At 40.3% G+C, this 24,538-nt stretch overlaps 1 protein-coding gene across 3 annotated transcripts in view; it reads right to left on the bottom strand.

Annotated features, from left to right (window-relative positions):
• Positions 1-24,538, bottom strand: part of ARHGEF28 (Rho guanine nucleotide exchange factor 28) — a 391,051-nt gene that overhangs the window by 322,023 nt on the left and 44,490 nt on the right. For all 3 annotated transcript variants that reach the window (XM_049865615.1, XM_049865633.1, XM_049865625.1), the window contains exon 2: positions 516-559. In XM_049865615.1, the coding sequence (XP_049721572.1) occupies positions 516-548 (33 nt within the window). In that variant the 5' untranslated portion in view covers positions 549-559. The remainder of the gene's footprint in view (positions 1-515; positions 560-24,538) is intronic.

Raw genomic sequence — 24,538 nt, 5'->3', positions numbered from 1 at the left:
CTATTACTCCCAGTAACAGGAACCCTCCCTTAAATCAGAGGGCACATCTGACTAGGATTCTCACTGGGTATCTTTGTCACTTAATCCTCCATGATTCTGTATATAGTATGTCCCTTTTCCCTTTGAGTTCCTATGACAGGCTTTTAGCTGACACAGTTTGTCACTGAACTTTCCCCCTAAAAAGACACACACAGAAAATGTTTTGGCTGTTATCAGGATAATTATCATAAAATAATATGTTCATAATCACCCATATGAGTAAACATGTCTAAGTTCATAAATTACACAGTTGAAAAAATTGCTCTGAGGGAAATAAAATTAAAACCCAGAGGTTGGAACCAGAAGCCAACTAGCTTTAAAAGCCTCCATGTAAATCCTTGAAGTAGCACTCAGTGCGTTGTTTGTAAAAAGCCTCAATTCAATAGAAGCAAAACAGTCCTCCTCGCTTCAGTCTCATGGGTTTTGAGTCTAAGGAAGGGCCACTTAGACCGGAAGCCAAACGCTCAGGAACTTACGTAAAGAGGTACTTCGCTGCAGCTCAACTCCATGGCTTCCGCATCTGCAATGAAAATAATCAAGGAGAGCAGTTATTGCAAGCGGCCACGTGTAGCAAACTAGCAGCACCCTCTGCATCCCACCCTTCAGTTGTCATCGAGGAAGGAGTAAACTCATTAGACAGGAAAACCACAGAGACAAAATTACAAAGGAATGAAGGAATAAGGTGGTATCTGTATAAAATTTTTTGAATTAAAAAAAAAAAAGTTGCTGTAGACTCGATGCCAGCTCTTCGCAAGCCCATGCATAGCAGAATAGACCTGTGCCCCACAGGGTTTTCAGTGGCTAATTTTTCAGAAGATCGCCAGGTCTTTCTTCCGAGGCACCTCTGGGTAGACTCCAACCTCCAGCCTTTCAGTGAGCAGCTGAGCACGTTAATTGTTTGCACCACCCAGGGACTCCAATTATATAAAATAGCCCCCTCCTTTCTTCTTTCTCATTACTTTCCACACATAAGAGAAACCTATGGCCCCAGACATTCTCCCACCAACTACTCTGAGAATAGAAATAACATGTCAAAAGCCCGAAAAAAACCAACATAAGCATGTCAAAAGCTTCTCCTTAGATAACCACTTAGATCATAGGCTAATCGGAGTTGAGAATCCACTTTTGACTAGACCAGGAAGGACAGGATGGTGACACCATAATTCTATTGCCTATCCTACAAAAAAAAAAAAAAAAACTTATTGCCATTGAGTCAATTCCAACTCACAGTGACCCTACAGGACAGAGTAGAGCTACTCCAAAGGGTTTCCAAGGAGCAGCTGGTAGATTTGAACTGTGACCTTTAGGTTAGCAGCCAAATACTTAACTGCTGTGCCACCAGGGTCCCAGAGGCCAGATATTTCCATTCCAGAATCATGCTGGGGGGATGCTGTCCACTGTCATGCTAACCAGACTGTTGGTTACACATAGATTTATCCTCGATTGTCCCTGGGTGTGCCTGCCCCTTTAAAAAGAACAACCAGAAACTGGTTCCCTGCATAGGATAAAAGATCCAGCATCACTCAAAATGGGTCCATCGAGCGACTACTGTGTGCCAGGCATTAACACAAAGATAACTAAGAAGTGGTCCAGCCCTCAAGCTGCTCACATCTGAAAACAAGAGAAAGGAAGAGTGGGCTGCATGAGAAGACTGAATGGGGCAGACAGGGAGACTCATCCATTCCCCACGCCCCAGCAGGGATCTGCTCATCTGGTGAAGCCCAGCCCTGGTTCCCAGGCCACACCACAATGCAGTAGTTAGGGGATACTCTTAAGAGGGCAGGCACATAGCAACCTGAATTATAACATTTTGCACTATCATCCTCAAAGGATGCACTTGGCAAGGAAGAAAATTTGAGGTCTATTTTTACTTATTTTTCATGAGTTAATTTAAATTAAGGTTTACTAATACTACATGTTGCGGCACTGGCATCCTTCTAAGTCACAAGTTATGACCCCTGAGTCATCCTGAGGGCAGACCAAGAGTCCCAAGAGGCTGACGGGTTAAGAACAATGGGACCCTTACTCAGACTTGGCCCATCATTTTCAACATACTGTGCCTGTGGCAGTTTATATGGACCGCTTAAATGGCTTTATGGATTATATACTACACATTTTTAATGAAACTAACCTCTCAAATCGGACAAATGGCTTAAAGAGTCCAGAAAAGAAACTCCAGGTTAAAAAACAGTAACAACAGGATAGGACACTACTGAGACTGTCATTCCTGATATGAATTGTTCATCGATCACACTATGAAATAAAAATAATAACCAACGCAAGAGTGCCTACCAGTTTATCCTCTCAAAATTCAAAATTATCAGGAAGGCATTTAGATATGAATTTATATTCACTATCATAGGCCATGGAGCCTTGGTGAAGCAGTAATTAAGAGCTATGGCTGCTAACCAAAAGGTCAGCAGTTCAAATTACCAGTCGCTCCATGGAAACCAGATGGGGCAGTTCTACTTTGTCCTATAGGGTCGCTATGAGTTGGAATTGACTCGATGGCAACAGGTTTTGTTTTTTGGTTATCATAGACCATGACCCTCATCCTCCGTGTATCCTGTGTCTCAAGATACTAGCAATTTTACATTGATGTTTATAGTCGTGCCATACACAATTCCAGTACTTTACAAAATTTCACTAATCTTGATAATAAAATTAGAAGGCCCTTTCAAGATTTCTACTTAATAGCAAAAAAAAAAAATGCATTACTGTAGTAAAGGCAGTGGTAAAAAAAAAAAAAAAAATGGCTGAAATAATATGCAGAAAATAATAAAGCAAAAAATTAAAATGCATTCCTTTATGAGCAAGCCCTGTTGAAGACACAAGCGAATATTTTAAGAAGCAAGTACTAGAAAAAATTAAGCTGTATGGGAGATTTGCTATACAATTAAATTGAAATACAGATGTTTTCCAGGACTCAGCTTATGGCATTTGCTAGATTTTCTCTAATAATAAAATATACAAAAAACCACTTTTTGGTGAAAATATGGAGAAATAATCCCAAGAGTGAATTACTTCTTTAATAATAAAAAGAATGCTTTGTGGGAGAACTGTACAGGCACAAGCACTTATAGGGCCAAACCAAAAAAACCAAACCCCTTGCTATCAAGTCGATTCCAACTCATGGTGACCCCATGTATTACAGAGTAGAAGCGCTCCTATAGGCTTTTCATGGCTGTAATCTTTACAGAGAGAAGCCCCAGTTGTACAGTGGTTAAGTGTTTGGTTGCTTATCAAAAAGGTCAGTGATTCAAACCCATCAGCTACACCACAGGAGAAAAATGTGGCAGTCTGCTTCCATAAAGATTTACAGCCTTGGAAACCCTATGGGACAGTTCTACTCAGTCCTGTAGGGTTGCTATAAATCAGAATTGACTCCTGTGGGATCAGTATAAGTCAGAATCAACTCGACAGCAATGGGTAATCTTTACAGAAGCAAATTGCCAGGCCTTTCTTCCATGGTGCGGCTGGGTAGGTTTGAACTGCCACACTTTAGGTTAGTAACCCATTGCCATTGAATTGATTCCGACTCATAGCGACCCTATAGGACACAGTAGAACTGCCCCAGGGGGTTTCCAAAGAGCAACTGGTGGATTCAAACTTTTTGGTTGTTTGCAGTGGAGCTCTTAACCACTGCGCCACCAGGCCCCCTTTAGGTTAGTAGTCAAGTGCAAACCATTTGCACCACCATGGACCTCACTGATAGGGCAGCTGCTCTGAGAAGAAGTTTTATAAAAACACCACATGTGAAATTCATTCACTGTGTCATCCATGGGCAAGTTACTGCAACCAAAAACTTGAAGCTGAAAGCAGCACACTGAGTTCTCCATGACATCAATCAACGTGGTGAATTTTATAGAAATAAGACCTGCAATCATGGTCAAGTCTTTACAATTTCTGGAGTTAAATAGGAAGTGACCACGAAGACTTTTGCCACATTGAAGTTTGTTGGTTACATTGTGGGAAAGCACTTTAAAAACTTGTCAAACATATACTACACAACTTTCTCTTACAAAAATAGAAGTCTTCCAAACATGCTGACTTGCTCTAAGATGAAAAGTGGCTGCATTTTCCTAGCAGATGTTTTTTAAATAACATTTTTTTTTTAATAACCCATCCCTTGAAGAAAAGGGTGATATTTTATTAAGTGAAAAAAGACAATGCACTTCCAAAGAAACTCAGGTCATATAGCACATGCCATGGTAAGGACAGGATTATTTGTAAATATTTTCATTGTTTTGTGGTTTTCTTACAAAAATTATTTAAAGTTTGCCACCTACAAAAACCCTCATGTATGCATCCTTTACAATTTGGGGAGGTGGGGAAGCTTTCTAACCTATATTTTGCTTGGTGAAGTAGAGGGTCAGTGAAAGAGAAGAAGACCCTCGAGGAGATGGATTGACACAGTGGCTATAAAAATGGGCTTAAACATAACAACGATTGTGAGGATGGCGCAGGACCAGGCAGGGTTTCATTCTGTTGTACACAGGGTCACTATAGGGTCACTATGAGTCAGAACCGACTCAACAGCACCTAACAATGGCAACAACCACCTATTTTTTTTAATTTTCCAAGATGGGCATGTCATAATTTTATATTTTAAAAATGCAACAACTTCTGATTACCAGAAAATTGACTGATATCTGAGAAGATAGGAATTTACTACCTTTAAACAAAAAATAATATTGCATAATTGAGGGATGAGATGAAAACATAAATTCCTGATTTATAAGCACAGCTAGCAGTACACCTCTATTACAATCTATACACATCTTAGTGAGCTACCTTTTTCGGCAATCACACACTTCAAAACCATTTTCAAAGTAACCAGCACTTATCACCAGACATTCAAGCTGAAGTATGACGAAGTATTAAAACTCTTAAACCAAGGTTTCCAAAAATAATGGCACATGCTCATCTTACTACTCTCACTGATAGGTACTGTATATCCATATTTTTACTGAGAATAAAAAGGGTTATCATTAATAAAATAGTTTTTACTATGTTTAATCTTTTTAAATTTTGTGCATGTTTTAGAATACACTTTGTTACAGCAGTACTTTTTATAAATAAATACATAAATCAAGGCTACTTGCTAATTTTTTTTTTACTCGATTAGGGGGCATGACACATTTGAAGATCTGCCCCTACAAAAATAATCCTTTTTCCCACTTGTCAGGCTCTGAGTGCTTTCCCAATAGTTGGCCTCCAGATCTAATAGGATAAGGCAGGACATGTAGAGTCTGCGGAACTCACTGGAGCCTGCGTGGTTACATAGCTGTACAGTGAGAAGGTGCACGTGAGCCGACCCAGAGTGCAGAATCCAACGTAACGGTTTCATGAAGGATCAGGTTTCTCCATACATTTCCACTTTTCTGTCAGTACAAGGCAACTGCCTCAACGCCTGCCTCGACGGGTCAATTCTGACTCATACGGACCCTACTCGACAGAGTGGAACTGTCCTATAGGGTTTCCAAGGAGCGGGTGGTTGATTCGAACTGCCACCTCTTGGTTAGCAGACAAGCTCTTAACCAGTCAGCCACCAGCGTTCCAAAAAGGTGACATAGCAAGAGCTATACTGGATAATATTTACATTTCACTTTATTTTTAATAACTCAAATTTTTCATCATTCCTGTCTACTCTGTCTTTTGCCATTTTTCAATAAAAAAATTTTTAAACCATTTTGAACAGCAATCACTTCCTTTTTCAGGGAAACTACTTTTCACTTTTTGAAAATACAGTGAAACCTGTGAGAGCCAGAGCTTGACGTGACTGCCTTGTTTTTCTGGGTCTCACAAGTTTTCCGCCTTGGACAGGGTGCGGTCTTACCACTGTTCTATCTCTCCTGTGAGTGGAAAATATTTGTTTTCCTTCTCTGACAGGAGCCCTAGTGGCACAGTGGTTAAAACCTCAGCTGCTAATCAAAAAGTCACAGTTCAAATCTACCAGCTGCTCCTTCGAAACCCTAGGGGGCAGCTCTACTCTGTCCTATAGGATCACTGTGAGTCAGAATCCACTCAATGGCAATGGGTTTAGGTTTTTGAGCCCTGGTGGCTTAGTGGTTAAGAGCTCGGCTGCTAATCAAAAGGTCATAGTTCAAATCCACCAGCCGCTCCTTGGAAACCCTATGGGGCAGTTCTACTCTATAGAACTGACCGTAGAATTGACTCAGTGGGAATGGGCTTGTTTTTTGTTTGTTTGTTTTTTGGGTTTTAGGGGTTTTTTGGGGGGTTTTCACTGACAGGTTTCCACCTTACACAGGTTCCAGCTTTCGTAGGTTTTACAGTATAAACTAAAAGTAAAGTCCTCGCCGTTCTCAATCTCAGTCTCAAACCTTCTAAAAACCATATGAGGATTCCCTAGATGAGTTATGGACAAAATAATTTGGGGCAAATATATACTCAATAAAACCATCTGACTTCAAACTTATATATATTTAAAAAATTTATATTTCCATTCGGGTTTTCCTAAAATTAATTCCTCTTTCACAGCCAAGAGCAGTAAGTTCTGTACTCACTAGCAGGCTATACGGCTCAACTACGGCACGCCTCCTTTCACATGGAGTTGAATAATAAAACAGAAGCTGGTATTTGCTAGACAAGTTACAACTGCCTAAGCTCTCCATGTGCTATAGATTTGCACTATGTCCATGCGACGCTCTGCACTCCATTTTATTTCCTAATGCTGAGTTCTCCACCTGCAATTTCAAAATGTTTCAGACTAAAGTACTTTTTAAAAAAAAAAAAAAATCATACTGTGATTTTCCAGAAATATTTCTCGGGAAAGCAAAAGCCAAAATATTTCCCAAGTCTTGCTGGCAGAAACCAGGGAATGATTTGGGGCGTTAGTAAAGAGCCACAAACGTTAGGTATGGGGGAGGGGGGAATATTACACAAGGATTATCAAGATTCAGTATTTCAGACATATTACAAGGTATACACAAGATCCAAATATCTTCAGTTGTTATTTAGCTCTAAAGAAAACTATTAGACCATTTTCGATATAACAGTTTTTTTTTTTCTTTAATTAAAATAGCAAGTAGATACAACATTCAAATTACTCCAGAAAAAAAAAAAATCAGTACTTGACTGTATGAAATTTTGGGCTTCTTGCATTTTTGCTTCAAAGTGAAATAGTCTAAAATCCGATTCAAAATAAAGCCTGTGACTGATTTCATCTTTGAACTTGCTAATAATATTTGGCTTGTGTGCTTTTTCATAAAACCAGTTAACAGGTAATGCTCACAGACATGTTCATCAATATTATTGATAACTACGTTTGGAGGGCTAACGGTGTGTTAGGCACTGTACTAAGAATTTTACAAACATCGTCTCAGACGACCTCACAGGAGTCTTAAGCGGAATATGTAAGAAGACCCTGTCACCAAAACACTCATTTCCAAGGCCCAGCAGTTGTAAGGTTACATTGAGAAGCAAAAGTTATTTAAACATAAAAATATTCCAAAAATGAACTGACCGCTTACAAAACTAACCCACACAAGCAGCCCCCTCCCCCACTCATCCTTCCCCATGCTTAACGCTGGCATCCATCCTCCAGCCATCCCATCTCTGCAAAGCAACAGATCTTTTTGTAATGTTTTTGTGTTCTTTTGATCTTGGTATGGTTAGCGAGTGTGGTAAAAATATAAAATAAAAATCAATGTAAATGAAATTGGAAATCTTAAAAAAAGCATGAAATTCTTCATAAAGTTGAGAAAAGTGATACCAGAGAACTGTTCAAATCAGTTATGAAGTGATTGATCAATGAGAATGTGGTTGCTGTGTGCCATCGATTCTAATGGACTCAGTGACCCTAAGTGACAGAGTAGAACTGCCCCCATAGGGTTTCCAAGTGGCACAGTGGTTAAAGCATTTGACTGCTAACCAAAAGTTCAGTTCAAAATCATCGGCTGCTCCGGGGGAGGAAGATGTGGCAGTCTGCTTCCATAAAGATTTGTTGTTGTTAGGTGCCGTTGAGGAGGTTCTGACTCATAGTGACCCAATAGGTCAGAGTAGAACTGCTCCACAGGGTTTCCAAGGAGTGGCTGGTGGATCTGAACTACAGATCTTTTAGTTAATAGCTGAGCTCTTAACCACCATGTCACCAGGGCTTCCCTAAAGATTTACAGCCTTGGAAACCCTATGGGGTTGCTAGGAGTCGGAATTGACCCGAAGGCAGTGGGTTTTAATCTTTACAGGAGCAGACTGCCACATCCTTCTCCCACAGAGCAGCTGATGGGTTTGAACTGCCAACCTTTAGGTTAGCAGCAGAGCATGTAACCACTGTACCACCAGGGCTCAGTGGTGAGAGAGCAGAGGGGGTCAGAAGCTGGCTGAATAGACATGAAAATAGTGAGTGGAGGGAAGGAATGTGCTGTCTCATTAGGGGGAGAGCAATTAGGAGTACATAGTTAGGTGTATATAAAGCAATTAGGAGTACATAGTTAGGTGTACTTAAAGCACAATAAAAAATAAAAAATACAAAAGCTGCATATGCAGCAAGTGAAGGTGAAAAAAAAATGAGCAAAGGATATGAACAGGCAAAGATGACATTCAGGTAGCTAACTGATACATGAGGAAATGCTCACAATCATTAGCCATTAGAGAAATGCAAATCAAAACTACAATGAGATTCCATCTCACTCCAACAAGGCTGGCATTAATCCAAAAAATACAAAATAATAAACGTTGAAGAGGTTGTGGGGAGACTGGAACACTTATACACTTCTGTTGGGAATGTAAAACAGTACAAGCACTTTGGAAATTGATTTGGCGCTTCCTCAAAAAGCTAGAAATAGAACTACCATATGATCCAGCAATCCTACCCCTTGGAACATATCCTAGAGAATTAAGAGCCTTTACACAAACAGATATATGCACACCCATGTTCACTGCAGCACTGTTTATAATAGCAAAACGATGGAAGCATCCAAGGTGCCCAGCAATGGATGAATGGGTAAGCAAATTATGGTATATTCACACAATGGAATAGTACACATTGATGAAGAACAATGATGAATCCATGAAACATTTCATAACATGGAGGAATCTAGAAGGCATTATGCTGAATGAAAGTAGTCAGTTGCAAAAGGACAAATATTGTATGAGACCACTATTATAAGAACTCAAAAAATAGTTTAAACAGAGAAGAAAATATTATGTGATGGTTACGAGAGTGGGGAGGGAGGGAAGGGGAGAGGTTTTCACTAGTTAGATAGTAGATAAGAACTATTTTAGGTGAAGGGAAAGACAACACACAATACAGGAGAGGTCAGCACAACTGGACTAAACCAAAAGCAGTTTCCTGAATAAACTAAACACTTCCAAAGCGAGCTTAGTAGGGGTAGGGGTTTGGGGACCATGGTTTCAGGGGATATCTAAGTCAATTGGCATGAAAGAAGCTATTAAGAAAACATTCTGCATCCCATTTTGGAGAGTGGCGTCTGAGGTCTTAAATGCTAGCGAGCGGCCACCTAAGATGCATCAATTGGTCTCAACCCACCTGGACCAAAACAGAATGACGAACACCAAAAATGCAAGGTAATTATGAGCCCACGAGACAGAAAGGGCCACATAAACCAGAGACTACATCTGTCTGAGACCAGAAGAACTAGATGGTGCCCGGCTACCACCAATGCCTGCCCTGACAGGGAACACAACAGAGAGCCCTGAAAGAGTAGGAGAGTAGTGGGATGCAGACCCCAAATTCTCATAAAAAGGCCAGACTTAATGGTCTGAGACTAGAAGGACCCCATAGGTCATGGTCCCTAGACCTTCTGTTAGCCCAAGACAGGAACCATTCTCAAAGCCAACTCCAGAAAGGGGTTGGACTGGACTATGGGATAGAAAATGACACTGGTGAAGACAGAGCTTCTTGGATCAAGTAGACACATGAAACTATGCGGGCAGCTCCTGTCTGGAGAGGAGATGAGAAGGCAGAGGGGGTCAGAAGCTGGCTGAATGGACACAAAAATAGAGAGTGGAGGGAAGGAGTGTGCTGTCTCATTAGAAGGGGAGCAACTAGGAGTATATAAAAAAAAATAGCAAGGTGTATATAAGTTTTTGTATGAGAGACTGACTTGGTTTGTAAACTTTCACTTAAAGCACAATAAAAATTAAAAAATTTTATGGAGCATAGTTCTACTCTGACATATATGGGGTCACCATGCATCAGAGTCAACTTGACATCAGCTAGTTATTGGTTATTATTATTACATGTAATTATACATAATATAATAATTATTATATTATTATTTGGATAAACATATCCAAAATGTGTTTTAAGAAATGAAATCTTTATTTCAAAGGCAATCTTCTAGAATTTCTAAATATTGTTGTTAGGCGTCATCAAGTCAGTTCCAACTCATAGCAACCTGGTATACAACAGAATGGAGCACTGCCCAGTTCTGTGTCATCCTCACAATTGTTGCTGTGTTTAAACTCATTTTTGCAGCAACTGTGTCAATCCACCTCATCAAGGGTCTTCCTCTTTTTCACTGACACTCTACTCTATCAAGTGTGATGTCCTTCTCCAGGGACTGTTCCCTCCTGATAACATATCCAAAGCACATGAGATGAAGTCTCACCATCCTTGCTTCTAAGGAGCATTCTGGTTGTACTTCTTCCAAGATAGATTGTTCAATCTTCTGGCAGTCCATGGTATAGTCAATATTTTTCACCAACACCACAATTCAAAGGCATCAATTCTTCTTCAGTTTTCCTTATTCATTGTCCAGTTTTTGCATGTATATAAAATGACTGAAAATACCATGGCTTGGGTCAAGCGCTCTTTCGTCCTCAAAGTGACATCTTTGCTTTTTCACACTTTAAAGAGGTCTTTTGCAGCAGATTTGCCCAGTGCAATGCGTCCTTTGATTTCTTGACTGCTGCTTCCAGGGGCGTTGATTGTGGAGTCAAGTAGAACGAAGTTCTTGACGATTTCAATATTTTTTCCATTTATCATGATACTGCTTATTGGTCCAGTTGTGAAGATTTTTGTTTTATGTTGAGGCGTAATCCATACTGAAGGCTGTAGTCTTTGGTCTTCATCAGTAAGACTGACCAAAATGACTCAGTGGTAATTCAGCTCAGTTCAGAATCTCACTCTTGATGGCCCAGAAGAATCTCCAGGAATCCGGAATTCTGAAGACCACTGCTCCATATAAATATTACACTTTAAAGCTCCAAGAATTTTATTTGATTTTATAGAGCTAAATTTTCCCCCTACATTTTAAAAATTCAAAGGGCAGACCAGTTACAACTGGAGCAAGTCTACTGCTGTGTCAGTTTGAAATCTTCTGCATTTAGAGGAAAATGTTGATTTGTAACTCCTTACACTAAGCTAGGAGTGTAGAATTATATTAAAATCGTATTTCACAGTTTTACACTAACTAGAGAAGAAGGAAAAAGCAGTTAAGCAGCTAGGAGGTAAGGGCAAGTCTAAGTACAAACCTTCCATACACACACAATGGCAATGGGTAAGAAGAGAGCATTTTGGAAATAAACCTAATGTTGAACACACAACGCTGTCTGCAGACCTGTTTCAGACTAGAGTTATCTACCTGAGTTATGCCGGTCTAAGTACCTTTAAGTGAAACAGTGGAATTATTTGGTGAACTCAGAGTGCAGGGAGATGTCTGAAGATTAGAAAGGAAACAACACAGAAACCATTCAGTAAGATCTCATTAATTCAAATTAATGGGGCTGGGTGGGGGTGGGGAGGAAAAAAGGGGAGCCAGACAGTCTGAAACGGTACAGCTTAAATTAGAGAATGTTTATAAAGTACAAAGAGGAGCGTGAGCTAGCTGCTAACAAAATGTTCCGCCAAATCTGTCACACTCACTTGTATTCTGCAGGATATATTTGCTCACAGACAAAGTGATTAAACCCTAAAAGGTTTTTCTAAAGAGATTGAATAGCCCCTTTACAGTCTTACTGACGCTATTCATCTGTTTTTGTATACCCTTCATGAGTTCCTGGGTGATGCGAATGATGAACACAGTTCAGCTGCTCACAAGAAAGGTTAATGATTTGAGTCTGCCCAGAGGCACCTCGGAGGGAAGTCCTGGCGATCTAGTTCTAAAAAATCAACCACTGAAAACCGTATGGAGCACAGTTCTGCCTATACACACAGAGGGTCGCCATGAATCAGAGTCAACGTGACGGTAACTGGTTATCACCTGCCTGCTTAAGGCAAAGCTCAGTGAGTCAGCCTGGGCAGGATACAACCAATTAGGGCATCAGTTTCCTCATTGGCAATAAGATCTCTAAGTCTCTCTTCAACACCAAAAAGTCTATTCACCGTCACTTAGTGTGTGCAAAGCCCTACTCGGGCAGTCATGGAAGGTGTATTAAAATATGTAAGGCATCGCCCCAGTTCTTGATGAGCTCACAGTCTGGTTGGGATGATAAGATCTACATCCGTGGAAACAATGTAAGGAGTAATACTATTGACCAGAACATGGTGGTCTCAGGCAAGCGTCATGAAGGGATAAATTAGTTCTATAAAGGGAATGGGAGGGGGCACCAAGCAGCAATGAGCGTGTTATTTTTAGGACACACTAAGCATTTGATAGGTTAAAGCAATGAGTTTGTGAACCAGAGGGAGTAAAGATGGCCAGGACATTTATACATTTATACATAATCCATTTTTTTGGTTTGGTTTGGTCCTTAAAACTCACATACAAAGTCTGCAACAAAAGTAAATAACAGGGGCCAAGGGTCCTTTTCCAGAGACCCAAGAGTAACACCCCTAATTAAAACCAGCTGCCGTTGAGTCAACTGTGATTCGAGGTGACCGCATGTGTGTCAGAGCAGAACTGTGGTCCACAGTGTCTTCAACGGTTGATTTTTGCAGCAGTAGACTACCAGGCCTTTCTTCCTAGGCACCTCTGGGAAGACTCAAATCACCGACATTTCAATTAGCAGCTGAGCACATTAACGGCTTGCACCACTCTACCTCAATTACACATTACCTATAATCAGAATTTTCAACGTTATATATTCTAGCTTTTCCTACACATTTGACTTTTGCTTTTCCCTCATAATGAAATACACAACCATCTTACACTGGATGAAAGCCAAACTGATTGCTGATGATTCTCTGCTTGGGAACAGCTAACAATTGTATTAGGAGCCCTTGGTGGTGCAGTGGTTAAACACTCAGCTGCTAACTGAGCATCAAGGCCAATGAAGGAAGAAAACTGTCTTAGTTCCTAATTGTAACCATTAGAATAAGTTTTATATTTCCATACCAACTTGCAACATTGTGGCTTTTGAAGGTACTATCCTGCTATAGAAGGAGCCCTGGTGGTACACCGGTTAAAGCTTCAACTGTTAACTGAAAGATCAGTGGTTTAAACCCACCAGCTACTCCATGGGAGAAAGGTATGGCACTCAGGTTCCATAAAGACTTAACAGCCTTGGAAACCCTATGGGGCAGGTCCACTCTGTCCTATAGGGTCACTAGGAGTCGGAATCGACTCAACAGCACACAACAACAACAATGGCTGTATGAAGTTTATCAGACCCAGGCTTCTTCATCAATATGTCATTTTTATTTTCCTATTTTTCCACTCATTTTTATAAAGTTAGAGCAAGAACAATAACAAATTGCACATACAGGCAATAGAGACATGCTACTAAGACTGAACCAATAGCAGACGGGAGTGAAAGCTCAAAAGTGCATTCCGCTGCTGACTTCTAAAAGTCTGGATGCAATATAAGAAAGACTGTATTTGCAGTGTGGCTGTATACCTTACAAACATTTAAAGTCGCAGACAACCTGGCAACATCTCCCAGAGTAGTCAAGGAATGTATCGCTGAGCAAGGGGCACTTGAGGCAGGTCTTACAGGCAGGAAGCCTCACTAAGAAGTTCGCTGTTCCTTTGTTAGCAACAGAGCTTCCCACTTTTTACTTTGTTAGAGACAAGCAACTCACCCTTATGGGGAATTGCTATAAATTAATGCAGTATCAATTAAGCCATGAGTTCCTAATACATAATTCACAGATGGACTTCTCAGAGTTCATGAGCCCCATAAAATTATGTGCAAAATTCTGTGTGGATGTGCATTTTTCTGACAAGAGACTTTATAGCTTCCATCAGATTCTCAAGGGACCATTGGACCTTGGAAAGGTTAAGAGCCATTTTTTTAAATCATGTTAGATGTAAAAATTTTAAACTTTTGCTTTTGAAAGCACATATGAAGAGGATGAAAACACATGTTATAGACTTGGAGAAAATATTTGCAAGCCACATATCTGACAAAGACCAGTATTTAGAATATAGAAGGAACTCTCAAACAATCCAATTAAAAAATGAACAAAAGACATGAATAGACATTTCACTGAAGAGGATATACAGATGGCAAATAAGCATATGAAAAGATGTTCAATATCATTAGCCACTAGGAAAATGCAAATTAAACCACATGAGATAGCAATACATACCATTCAGAATGAATAAAACAAAACAGAGAGGCAACACCAAATGCTGGTGAGGATGTGGAAAATCGGGATCACTCATTCATTGCCGGTGGGAGTGCAAAATGGTATAGCTACTCTGGAAAAACATGTGGCAGTTTCTTAAAAAGTAAACATGAAACTGCCAAACAACCAGCGCTTGCACTACTGGGCATTTACCCCCTAAACAATGAAAACTGTGTTCCCTCAAAAGCCTGTACATGATTGTTCGTAGCAGCTTTATTCATGATAGCCAAGAATTAGAATCAGCCCACATATCCCCCAACAGGTGAATGATTAAACAAACTCTGGGATGTACGTACATAATACATACACACATACACACATATGTACATATCACAACAATGTCTAAGGCTAAGCAATAAAAAGGAACAAACTATTGATACACACAACAACGTGGATGAAGCTCCGGGAAATTATGCTGAGTAATAAAAGCCAATCCCAAAAGGTAACATACTGTATAATTCCATTTATATGATAACATTGTTGACATAACAAAATGGTAGAAACGGAGGACAGATTAGTTGTTGTTAGGGGTTAGAAAAACAGTAGGGAGTTGGAAGGAGCCACAGGGTAGGAGGAAAGTGAGTGTGATTATAAAAGGGTAACAAGCGATTTCTTGTGGTTTTGGAACGGTTCGGTGTCTTGACGGGAGCAGTGGATACATGAACCTATACAGGTGACAAAACTGTATAGAAATTAATACACACACACTAATGAGTACAAGTATAACTGAAGAAATCTAGATTGATAAATTGTATCAGTGCCATTATTTAGGTTGTTATATTATACTCTTTTTTTTTTTTTTTTTAACTCTAGTTCTGTAAAATGTTACCACTGGGGGAAATTGGGAAAAGTGGACTAGCTCTCTCTGCATGGGAATCTGCAATTACCTCAAGAAAAATTTCAATTCAAAAAAATCATGCTAGAGCTCACACACCCTCATCAGTTTTCTCTCTTTTGTCACAGCTACCACAGTGGTTCTGTTTGGGGGCGGGGGGGGGGGGTGTTGGTTTTTGCTTTTGTTTTGTTTTGTGGTTTTACATTTTTCCAATGATGCTGCCATTGCTTAAAACATTTTTGTAATTTCTTTCACAGCTCGTGACATATTGTTTTGATTACTTCGTGTGGTAGCAATGCTTTATCCTTTCAGATTGAATCTGAATTTTGTTTTTTAAATATCAGAAATAATTCAGGCCCATCCTAGTGAATAAAGTGAGCAAATAATGTAGGAAATGTTATTTATGGCCAAAAAAAAAATGTCACTACTAAACCATGAGACTGGTTTTTTCTTGTGGAGTCATGGGCTCTAAGGATTTGAGATTCATGAAAAAATCACAATCTTCTGTTGAAAAGCCCCTTCTAGAGGTAGCACGAAGTCCCTGAAGGGTTTAAAGTAGGGCTTAGCTAATTTGCGTTTTCATGAGACTAACCCAAAGCCTGCTAAGGAAAGAGACAGAGACGAAAGTAGAGGAAGTGAGAGCAGTTGGAAAGAGAGGCACAAGGAAAAGCTTCCTGCTACTTGTAAGAGCAGCTAGCCGGAGAGGGGTCTCAACCAGTTGACAGATCTCATCAGCCAGAGGAGACAGTCACCACCTCCCCCAGGCATTTCTCTGTGTGTCAGGCAGCAAATTGTGGCTGGATGCCACTCCATCTCCCACCCTCATCCCCACCCCAGCTTTAGACAGTCTTTGTAGGAAAAAAAAGTACTGCCCCTCCATAAACACTATTAAGAAATTCTGAAACTAAAATAGCTCGATTACTATACCCAGTTTTGGACCATAAAACAAATGAACAAATGTATAAAACTTGAAGGAATTCTAGAACAACACTTTAACACTTAGAAATGCGACCCTTAAGCAAAGATTCAAAGAACTGAGATTTAGCCTTAGAAACACGACTTGTCTCTAAGTGTTTCCCTCCGTTCAGCACATTTACTCAGTAGCTCCTATGTGCCCAGTGCTGTGTAATAAACAAGAGCAAGTCTCTCCTTTCAAGAACCTTTCAGTCTATTTGAAAAGAAAAGGCATACAGATTGAAATAGGAAAATAAGCTAAGGAAATAGATAACTAAATATCGATGATAATACAAATACTCCTTTTTTCTACAAATATTTAACCAAGACAGATGCTGTCAAGTTAAATCTCACTCATGGTGAACCCGTATGTGTCAGAATAGAACTGTGCTCATAGGGTTTTTAATGGCTGATTTTTCAGAAGTAGATTGCCAGGCCTTTTTTCCAAGGGGCCACTGATCTACTCAAACTGCCAACTTTTCAGTTAGCAGCTGAGTGTGTTAATCGTTTGCTCCACCCAAGGACATCAAAAATATTTACTGAATATGTATTATATAGAGGCATTGGTGGTTCAGTGGTAGAATTCTTGCCTTCCATGTAGGACACTCAGGCTCAATTTCCAGCGACTGCATCCCCTGCGCAGCCCCCACCCATCTGTCAGTGGACACTTGCATGTTGCTGTGACGTTAAACATTCAGCAGCGCTTCCAGACTAAGACATACAAGGAAGAAAGGCCTGGTGATCTACTTCTGAAAATCAGCCAGTGAAAACCCTATGGATCACAATGGTCCCATCTGCAAAATAATCATAGGGATGGCACAAAACTGGGCAGTGTTTCACTGTACACAGGGTCGCCATGAGTCAGGGTTGATCAATGGTAGTTAACAAGCACGACAAGCTACAATATGCTGGGCACTGGGGATACAAAGATGAATCCTGTCCTATAGAAATTCCCAGTATGAGAGAAGAAAACAATTAAATCATATGTGTGTGTTTCCATGAGAACAGAGAGGCAGGAATACTCAAAGGAGTCAGCAGCAGACGTATTAGGCATGCTTCCCACAAAGATGAGGCCTAAGTGGAGCTTGGAAGAATGTAGTAGTTTTTAACTAGGGACATTCCCCACCCATGAGGATATTTGGAAATTGGGGCAGGGCAACTTTTTTGGTTCTCAAAATGACTGGGTTGATGGAAGGCAAGGAAGAGGGGTGCTGTTACTGGCATGGAACCATACCCAGGAACCATGGATGCTAAGTGCCCCATAACACCAAACCAGCCTTTCTCAATGAATTGTCCCACCCCATGTTCCCTGTTAAGAATCATTGAGGCAGACAATGGATGCTCACCAGGTAGACCATGAGATGAGAGGACATTTCAGGCAGAATAAATAATAGGTATAATTGCAAGAAAACAAAAAAAAAGGTCTGTCAACAGAGCTAAAAACACCTCTAGGGTTACTGAGCAGGGTATGTGTAGAGTGGTGGGATAAAAAGTTTGTCCAAGCCCCAATGATATGTCATGCTAAAAATAAGGACTTCAGGTGAGTGAAAGGTTTTAAGCCAGGGAGAGAGATGATCTAAGTTGTGTTTAAAGAGATCACCATGGCAGCAGATGGAGGACGGATTGGAAGATGACAGAGACCAAAGTCAGAGAAACCGGAAAAGAGACCACTGCAATCATTCACGTGAAAGACAACAAGAGTTTGACTGGAAGCAATGTCATAGGGAGGGCAAGTAGGATGCATGGGTTATGTAAGGGACAACATGGACAGGCGTTGGCGCTTAATGGGATGCAAGATCCAGGAGGAATCTAGGGTGTCTCCTTGGTTCCTAGTTTGGGAACTATGTGGCCATTGACCGAGATGGGAAAAGTAGAAGAAGAAGTTGAGGGAGTTGGAGAAAAAAAATAAGTATTGGCCATGATGAGTTTGAGATGTGATAACTGGTGTCCAGGGTGGGTTGAAAGCACAGATGTCGAGCTCAAGAGACAGAGGTCTGGGCTGGGGAGAAAAATTTTGATAATATGGTGCCGTGGTTAAGGTCATTGGGAATAAATGAGATGATCAAGCAAGTGAGTACATACAATGTGAAAAGGCTTAATTTAGACCAGAAACTTGGAGAACATGGAGAAAGTTGGAGAAGAGCAGCCTATAGCAGACACTGAGAAAGTATAGTCAGAGAAATAACAACTATGGCTGACATTTGTTGAGAACTATTTATTGCACTAAGCAATAGTCTGAGTGCTTTATTCATTTAATCCTCATAACCACATAGAGTACCTTCTATTATGATCCCCATTTTATAGATAAGAAAAGTGAGGCACAGAGAAGTTCAGTATTACGCCCAAGGTCACACAACCAGTAAGTGCAGAATCAGGATTAAACATAGGCTATCTGGCTCCAGATCCCACACTCCTAACTATATCACTCTTTTGCTATCTCAAAACTTTAGGAGGGGAGTAACGTGACAAAAGGATGCAAGGTAGTGCAACAGTTAAGCACTTAGCTGCTAACCTAAATGTTGGTGGTTCAAACCCACCCAGTGACCCCAGAGAAGAAAGACCTGGTGACCTGTTCCTGCAAAGATTACCAAAGGCAAACAAACCCACTGCCAACGAGTTGATTCTGACAGGGTTTCTAAAGCTGCTCTGACACCTGGGGCCACTGTGAGTCAGAACTGGCTTGACAGCATCCAACAACAACAACGTGACAAAATTCAAGAGAGGAGACAGTTCCAAAGTAGAGATGGACGAGAAGGCAAACACTTCAGAATAAATGAAGCGAAGCAAGGTAAGAACTGAAAGGAGCTCACTGGACCAGTCGCTGGAGAGGTTGTTGGTCCTTTTGGCCATGGTCCTGTTGGTGGAGAGAGAAGCCTGATGAGGGCAGTGGAGCAGTGACCATGAGGTAAGGAAGTGGAGACGACCATGTTAAACAGTACTTGCTGTAAGAGTTCCGGAAAGGGAAGAGCTTTATGGCTGAGGTCGTCAGAAAAGTCTTCACTGGGAAAAGGGACCATACACTGCTACCTTACAAAAAGTGGAAGAGTTTGAGAATTGATGTCCAGATAGTTTCACTGGTGAAAACTGAGTCCAGATTGCTTCGTTATTGTGAATGAAATCCAGTTACATCCCTGGACTCGTGTGGCCTGCACAAATGTGACCTATGTCTGCTAAGAATAATAACTCCACAAATTTCTATTACATATAAAACAAAGGCTGTTGTTAAATTCAGCATTTGGAAGTCAAAGTCAAAACAGAAGGAAACTTTCCTAGAGAACAAATATTAAAACATTGCAATGAGTTACAAAGAAATCTGCAACTAGCAAATTAAATATTTATTGAAAACTTTGTGCTGAATATTACAAAGGGCATACAGCAGCTGCTAACCGAGAGGTCGGCAGTTCAAATCTGCCAGGTGGTCCTTGGAAACTCTATGGGGCAGTTCTATCCTGTCCTATAGGGTCGCTGTAAGTCGGAATCGACTTGATAGCAGTGGGTTGGGTTGGGTTTTTATAGAGAAGTATAAGGGCCAGCCCTCAAGAAGTTTGCAGAGAGACAAGTCCAAACACATGAACAGTTCAGCAACAATTCAAGAGCTAAATGATACTTCAATGATAAAACACAATGCTTAAAGCTTACAAAGGACTACACCGAGGTCAAGGGGGACAGGGCTCAGAAGGAGTCATGGTCTTTGGTAGCTAGAAAGTCACTAGTTTCCACAGTGCAATGGAAAATAAAAAAATGGAGAAAGCGTTTGTTTTATTTGTTTGTTTCTATGTTAGCGGGGACCTGTGCATGCTCACAAGGACAGAACAAAGAAATCAGGACGTTGAAAGTGCTGGAGAGAATGCATCCTGGCATTTGGTGCTCAGTGGCCAGGGATGTTAAATGTCCTGTAACAAGGGCAGTCCATGTCCTTCTTTGAAAACTGGACAGATGCTAGCTTTGCTTCTGATGGTGTAGGTGTGCCCTTTCCTTAAAGCAAAGAGAAAAGGTTTGGTCACTCCAACAGTCTCCTCCAGAAAGGCAATTCGTCACAGGCTACTTCCCTACATTCTAGGGATGTCACACCAATTAACTACATAATATCATCTTTGGCTGTAATTCCCTATAAAAGTAGTATATAAATTCTTTTTTTTAATTACATATCTGTCAGATAAAATTTCTAAATATTTTAATTTATATTATAATTATCCAACTCACATTTCATCATATATTAAAATTCATTTTTAATAAACTACAAAAACAGAATACCACTATTATTTCAAAATTTCAAAAAAATTACGAAAAAATTTAATGTGTAAATCTACATAGGAGTCCTCGTGGGACAGTGGTTAAGCACTTGGCTGCTAACTGAAAGGTTGGTGGTGCGAACCCACCAGCTGCTTCACAGGAGAAAGATGGGGCAGTCTGCTTCCATAAAGATTTACAGCCTCAGAATCCCTATGGGGCAGTTTACTCTGTCCTATAAGTTGGAATCAACTCAGCAGGAACGGGAGGGAAGTCTACAAAGATTCAGTTGTGTGAATGCTTTTATTTCATGGTACATAAGTCCCTCTTTTGATAATCCACACCAAGAGAATCTCATTAACAAGGCTCTGTCTCTCCAAGCAGTTTTAACTTGGACAAGTAGGTGACTCTTAACATTGAATGTGCTCCGAAAAATGCAATGCCTGCCGTGAAGCAGGTAGAACTTGAGGCTTTTTCCTTTTCACAGTGTTTATTTGTACTCCAGTCCTCAGGAACACTAAACATTTCCTTCTCAGATGATGTTTTCTATGGCTCTTGCTTATCAACGAGTGTTCTAAAGCAACACTGAGCTCAATATGTTAGCCTATGCAGTACTACAAAGGAACTAGGAACTAAATGCTAAGCTATGCAGAGCCTAAGGCAATAAATGCCACATCAAGGCAGATCTTCATGTCCCATGAACTGAACTACTTTCTACCTGCTCTGGAAAAAAAATGTTATCTGAAAAACTAACATTAGCAGCAACAGTGTGCCCACCAACAATGTACAGCTGTCACCCAGCTGACTCTGACTCATAGCAAGCTTTATGTATAACAGAACAACACATTGCCTGGTTCTGCGTCATCCTCACAATTGCCAACATGTTAGAGTCCGTCCTTTCAGTTGTCATACTAATCCATCTCATCAAGGGGTCTCTCCCTTGCCCTCAGTGGCCCTCTATTTCACCAAACGTGATCCCCTTCTCTAGCACTTCACATGATATTAACAGAACTAACTAGTTCATCTCAATTCCCCCTCAACATACACACACGTGCACACACACTTTTACCTATATTGTGTCCTAGTTCTTGATATTCCTACTCTCTAGGAAACCCTGTTGGCGTAGTGGTTAAGTGCTACGGCCGCTAACCAAGAGGTCAGCAGTTTGAATCCACCAGGCGCTCCTTGGAGACTCTGTGGAGGAGTTCTACTCTGTCCTACGGGGTCGCTATGAGTCGGAATCGACTTGACAACAGTGGGTTTTGGTTTAGGTGACAGTTAACTAACTCAGTAATAGAATGAAGGTTTGTATGATAATGGGTATAAAGTCTTAGCCTTCCCCAACAGCAGACCATGCCTTAATTTAAAACAAGGAATTAAAGGTGAGAATATCAGACCCCAAAGAAAGAAAACGGGACACAGTTTGGGGCAAGCTGGCCCTATGGCAAAATTATACAAAATGTGCAGTTCCCTGTCCCTTCTTCAGTCTGTGTGTGTGTGTGTGTGTGTGTGTACACAGCTATATGCACCACAGATATATTTAGGTGTATAGCCTACAAACTTAGATTACGTATTTGTGGGGGAAAATCTCCTTTTAGATGACAGTTCACAGAATATTGAGTAAAACACAGATACTGTACAAAATCTCCCAGGTGTAGAATGTGGTTGTTGTTGTTAGTTGACATTGTCTATAGAGTAGAACTGCTCCATAGGGTTTTCAAGCTGTGCCCTTTAAAAAGCAGTTTGCCAGGCCTTACTTCTGAGGCACCTCTGGATGAGTTTGAACTGCAAACCTTTTGGCTAGTAGTCCAGTTCTTAACCATTTGTATCACCCAGAGCCTCTAGAATTTGCCTAGGAAAACTCACTTATAACAACTGGGCAATTTGTTGAAGGATAGTCTATAGCACCAATTCCAGACAAGGTCCACTGTTCACTTCTCTGCCCTGAGCTCACTCCATGCTATGCTCCACCAATACAAGTTCACCTTTCTAACTATACTAAGTTCTTAAAAGAAGTACCACAATGGTACTTTCAGTTTTTCTCCATCCTTAAGATACCACCTCACTTTGAACAGACGACATCATTCTCGGTTTTGAAATCAGCATCATTCATAACTGGTCATATATCAGGCCTTTGGAACACTTTCTTTCTGGCTCTGCATCTTTCTCATCCATCTCTTCTCCTTTCATAAGATAAGCTTTCCTTCTGTGATCTGGACCCCATTCGTTCCCAATAGCTGAGGGACTTTGCCCCACAGTAGACCCTTTCTCTCTGGTGTGTTCAAATCCTCCTTTTTTCAGTGTTTCCCTCCCTTCTGCCATGTGTGCAGCACTGGGATCTAAGATGAATGAGCCAGGGTCCATGACCTCAGGAACTCATGGTCTACTATAGGAAGCACACAATTACACAGCCAACACAGTCCAATAAATGTTAAAGAGAAGCACCAGGTGCTAGTGGAGAACATAGGAAAGGCACTAATTCTCCCTGCTAAGGGCAAGGTAAAACTAGTAGGATGAGTTGGCAAGGACTTGTTAATTGAAATTAACAAAACAAAATGGACTTTTTCCTGCCTATGTGATGGATTAAATAGCCTGAAAACCTTATTGCTCAAAGCATTAGCTAAACTAGTTTTAAGGATTATTCTAAATGCATAACTGTACTCTCCCAAGAAAATAGGGGAGATTTCCAAAAGCCATAAAGGCTCATTAAAAAACAGAGTGAGAATTTTTGCCCTGAAGAGTTTTGCTGATCTCTGCAACAGCCCTCAAGATGGGGTTTTAATGGTCACTGAGGGTAACAAAGTCTTGAACCCATGTGAGATAGGGAATTAGAACTGAATCCCCTAAATAAAGCAGCACCCCAAACAGCTACAACCTTAGTGTTTATTACAGAAAAACGTGCTCACCAACAAAAAGAAAGACAAGAAAGTTTTTCTGTCTCGGCCTAGGCTTTTAACGAGAAAGGAAAAACAAAGTGTTCCCTGGAACCTCTCAACTGAAAAACTGACATACAAAATGATCTCAGGATAGTAATGTACTTGGGGTTAACTCAGGGCTACAAGACTTTCACAGTAAAAGTCTCACTGGACATAAGCTCACAATTCAAAATTAATGCACTCAACAAAACTACTCATCATGAGAGAGACAGCACAAACAGCAAAATTAGACCCTACAGAACTTCAAACAGAACTGCCCCATAGGATTTCCAAGGAGCACCTGGGGATCTGAATTGCTAACCTTTTGGTTAGTAGCCATAGCTCTTAACCACTACACCACCAGGGTTTCCGCAAATAATAGACTGACCACATATATCATGTAAAAAAAAGATGTTAAAAATTAACTGAAAACATATGAAAGGAACACGATACTATCCAAAAAGATCAGTCAGATTTGACAAGGAACAAAACAAAACTTCTGAAAATTAAAAAGCAGAGCCTTTGAAATTAAAAACTTATTGGGTAGGCTGAAAAGCAAATAATTCAAAGGTGAAGAGATAATTAGTAAACTGGATATCAAATTTTAAGAAATTACCCAGAGTATAGCAGGGAGGCACAGAAGATGAAAAGTATGAAAGAAATATTAAGAAACTTAAAAGATTAAAAGGTCCAACACACTACATGGGAGTACCAGACTAAAAGAAGAGAGAGAATGAATGAGAGTCAATATATAAAAGAGATCATTCTTTTTTTTAAGAATTTTCTAGATTGAGAAAAGACAAATTCTCCAATTCTGAAAATACATCGAGTTCCTACAAACGTGTTATCTAAATACATCATAGTGAAAGTACATAATATAAATACAAAGAAAACTTTAAAGGCAGTTTAAAGAAGCCTGTCTACTGTATGATTTCAATTTAGTAAATAATGAAGAGTAAGTCACAGAGAAAAAGGTAGAAAACTACTAATATTGGTTCATTACAACATGGACTTGCAAGGAGTGATGAAAAGATCATTAGTTTTTTTTTTTTAAAGATTCCTCTTTAT

Source organism: Elephas maximus, chromosome 2 (assembly GCF_024166365.1).
Source record: "Elephas maximus indicus isolate mEleMax1 chromosome 2, mEleMax1 primary haplotype, whole genome shotgun sequence".
NCBI classification, from domain to species: Eukaryota; Metazoa; Chordata; class Mammalia; order Proboscidea; family Elephantidae; genus Elephas; species Elephas maximus.
This window is presented reverse-complemented; position numbering and strand designations above follow the sequence as displayed.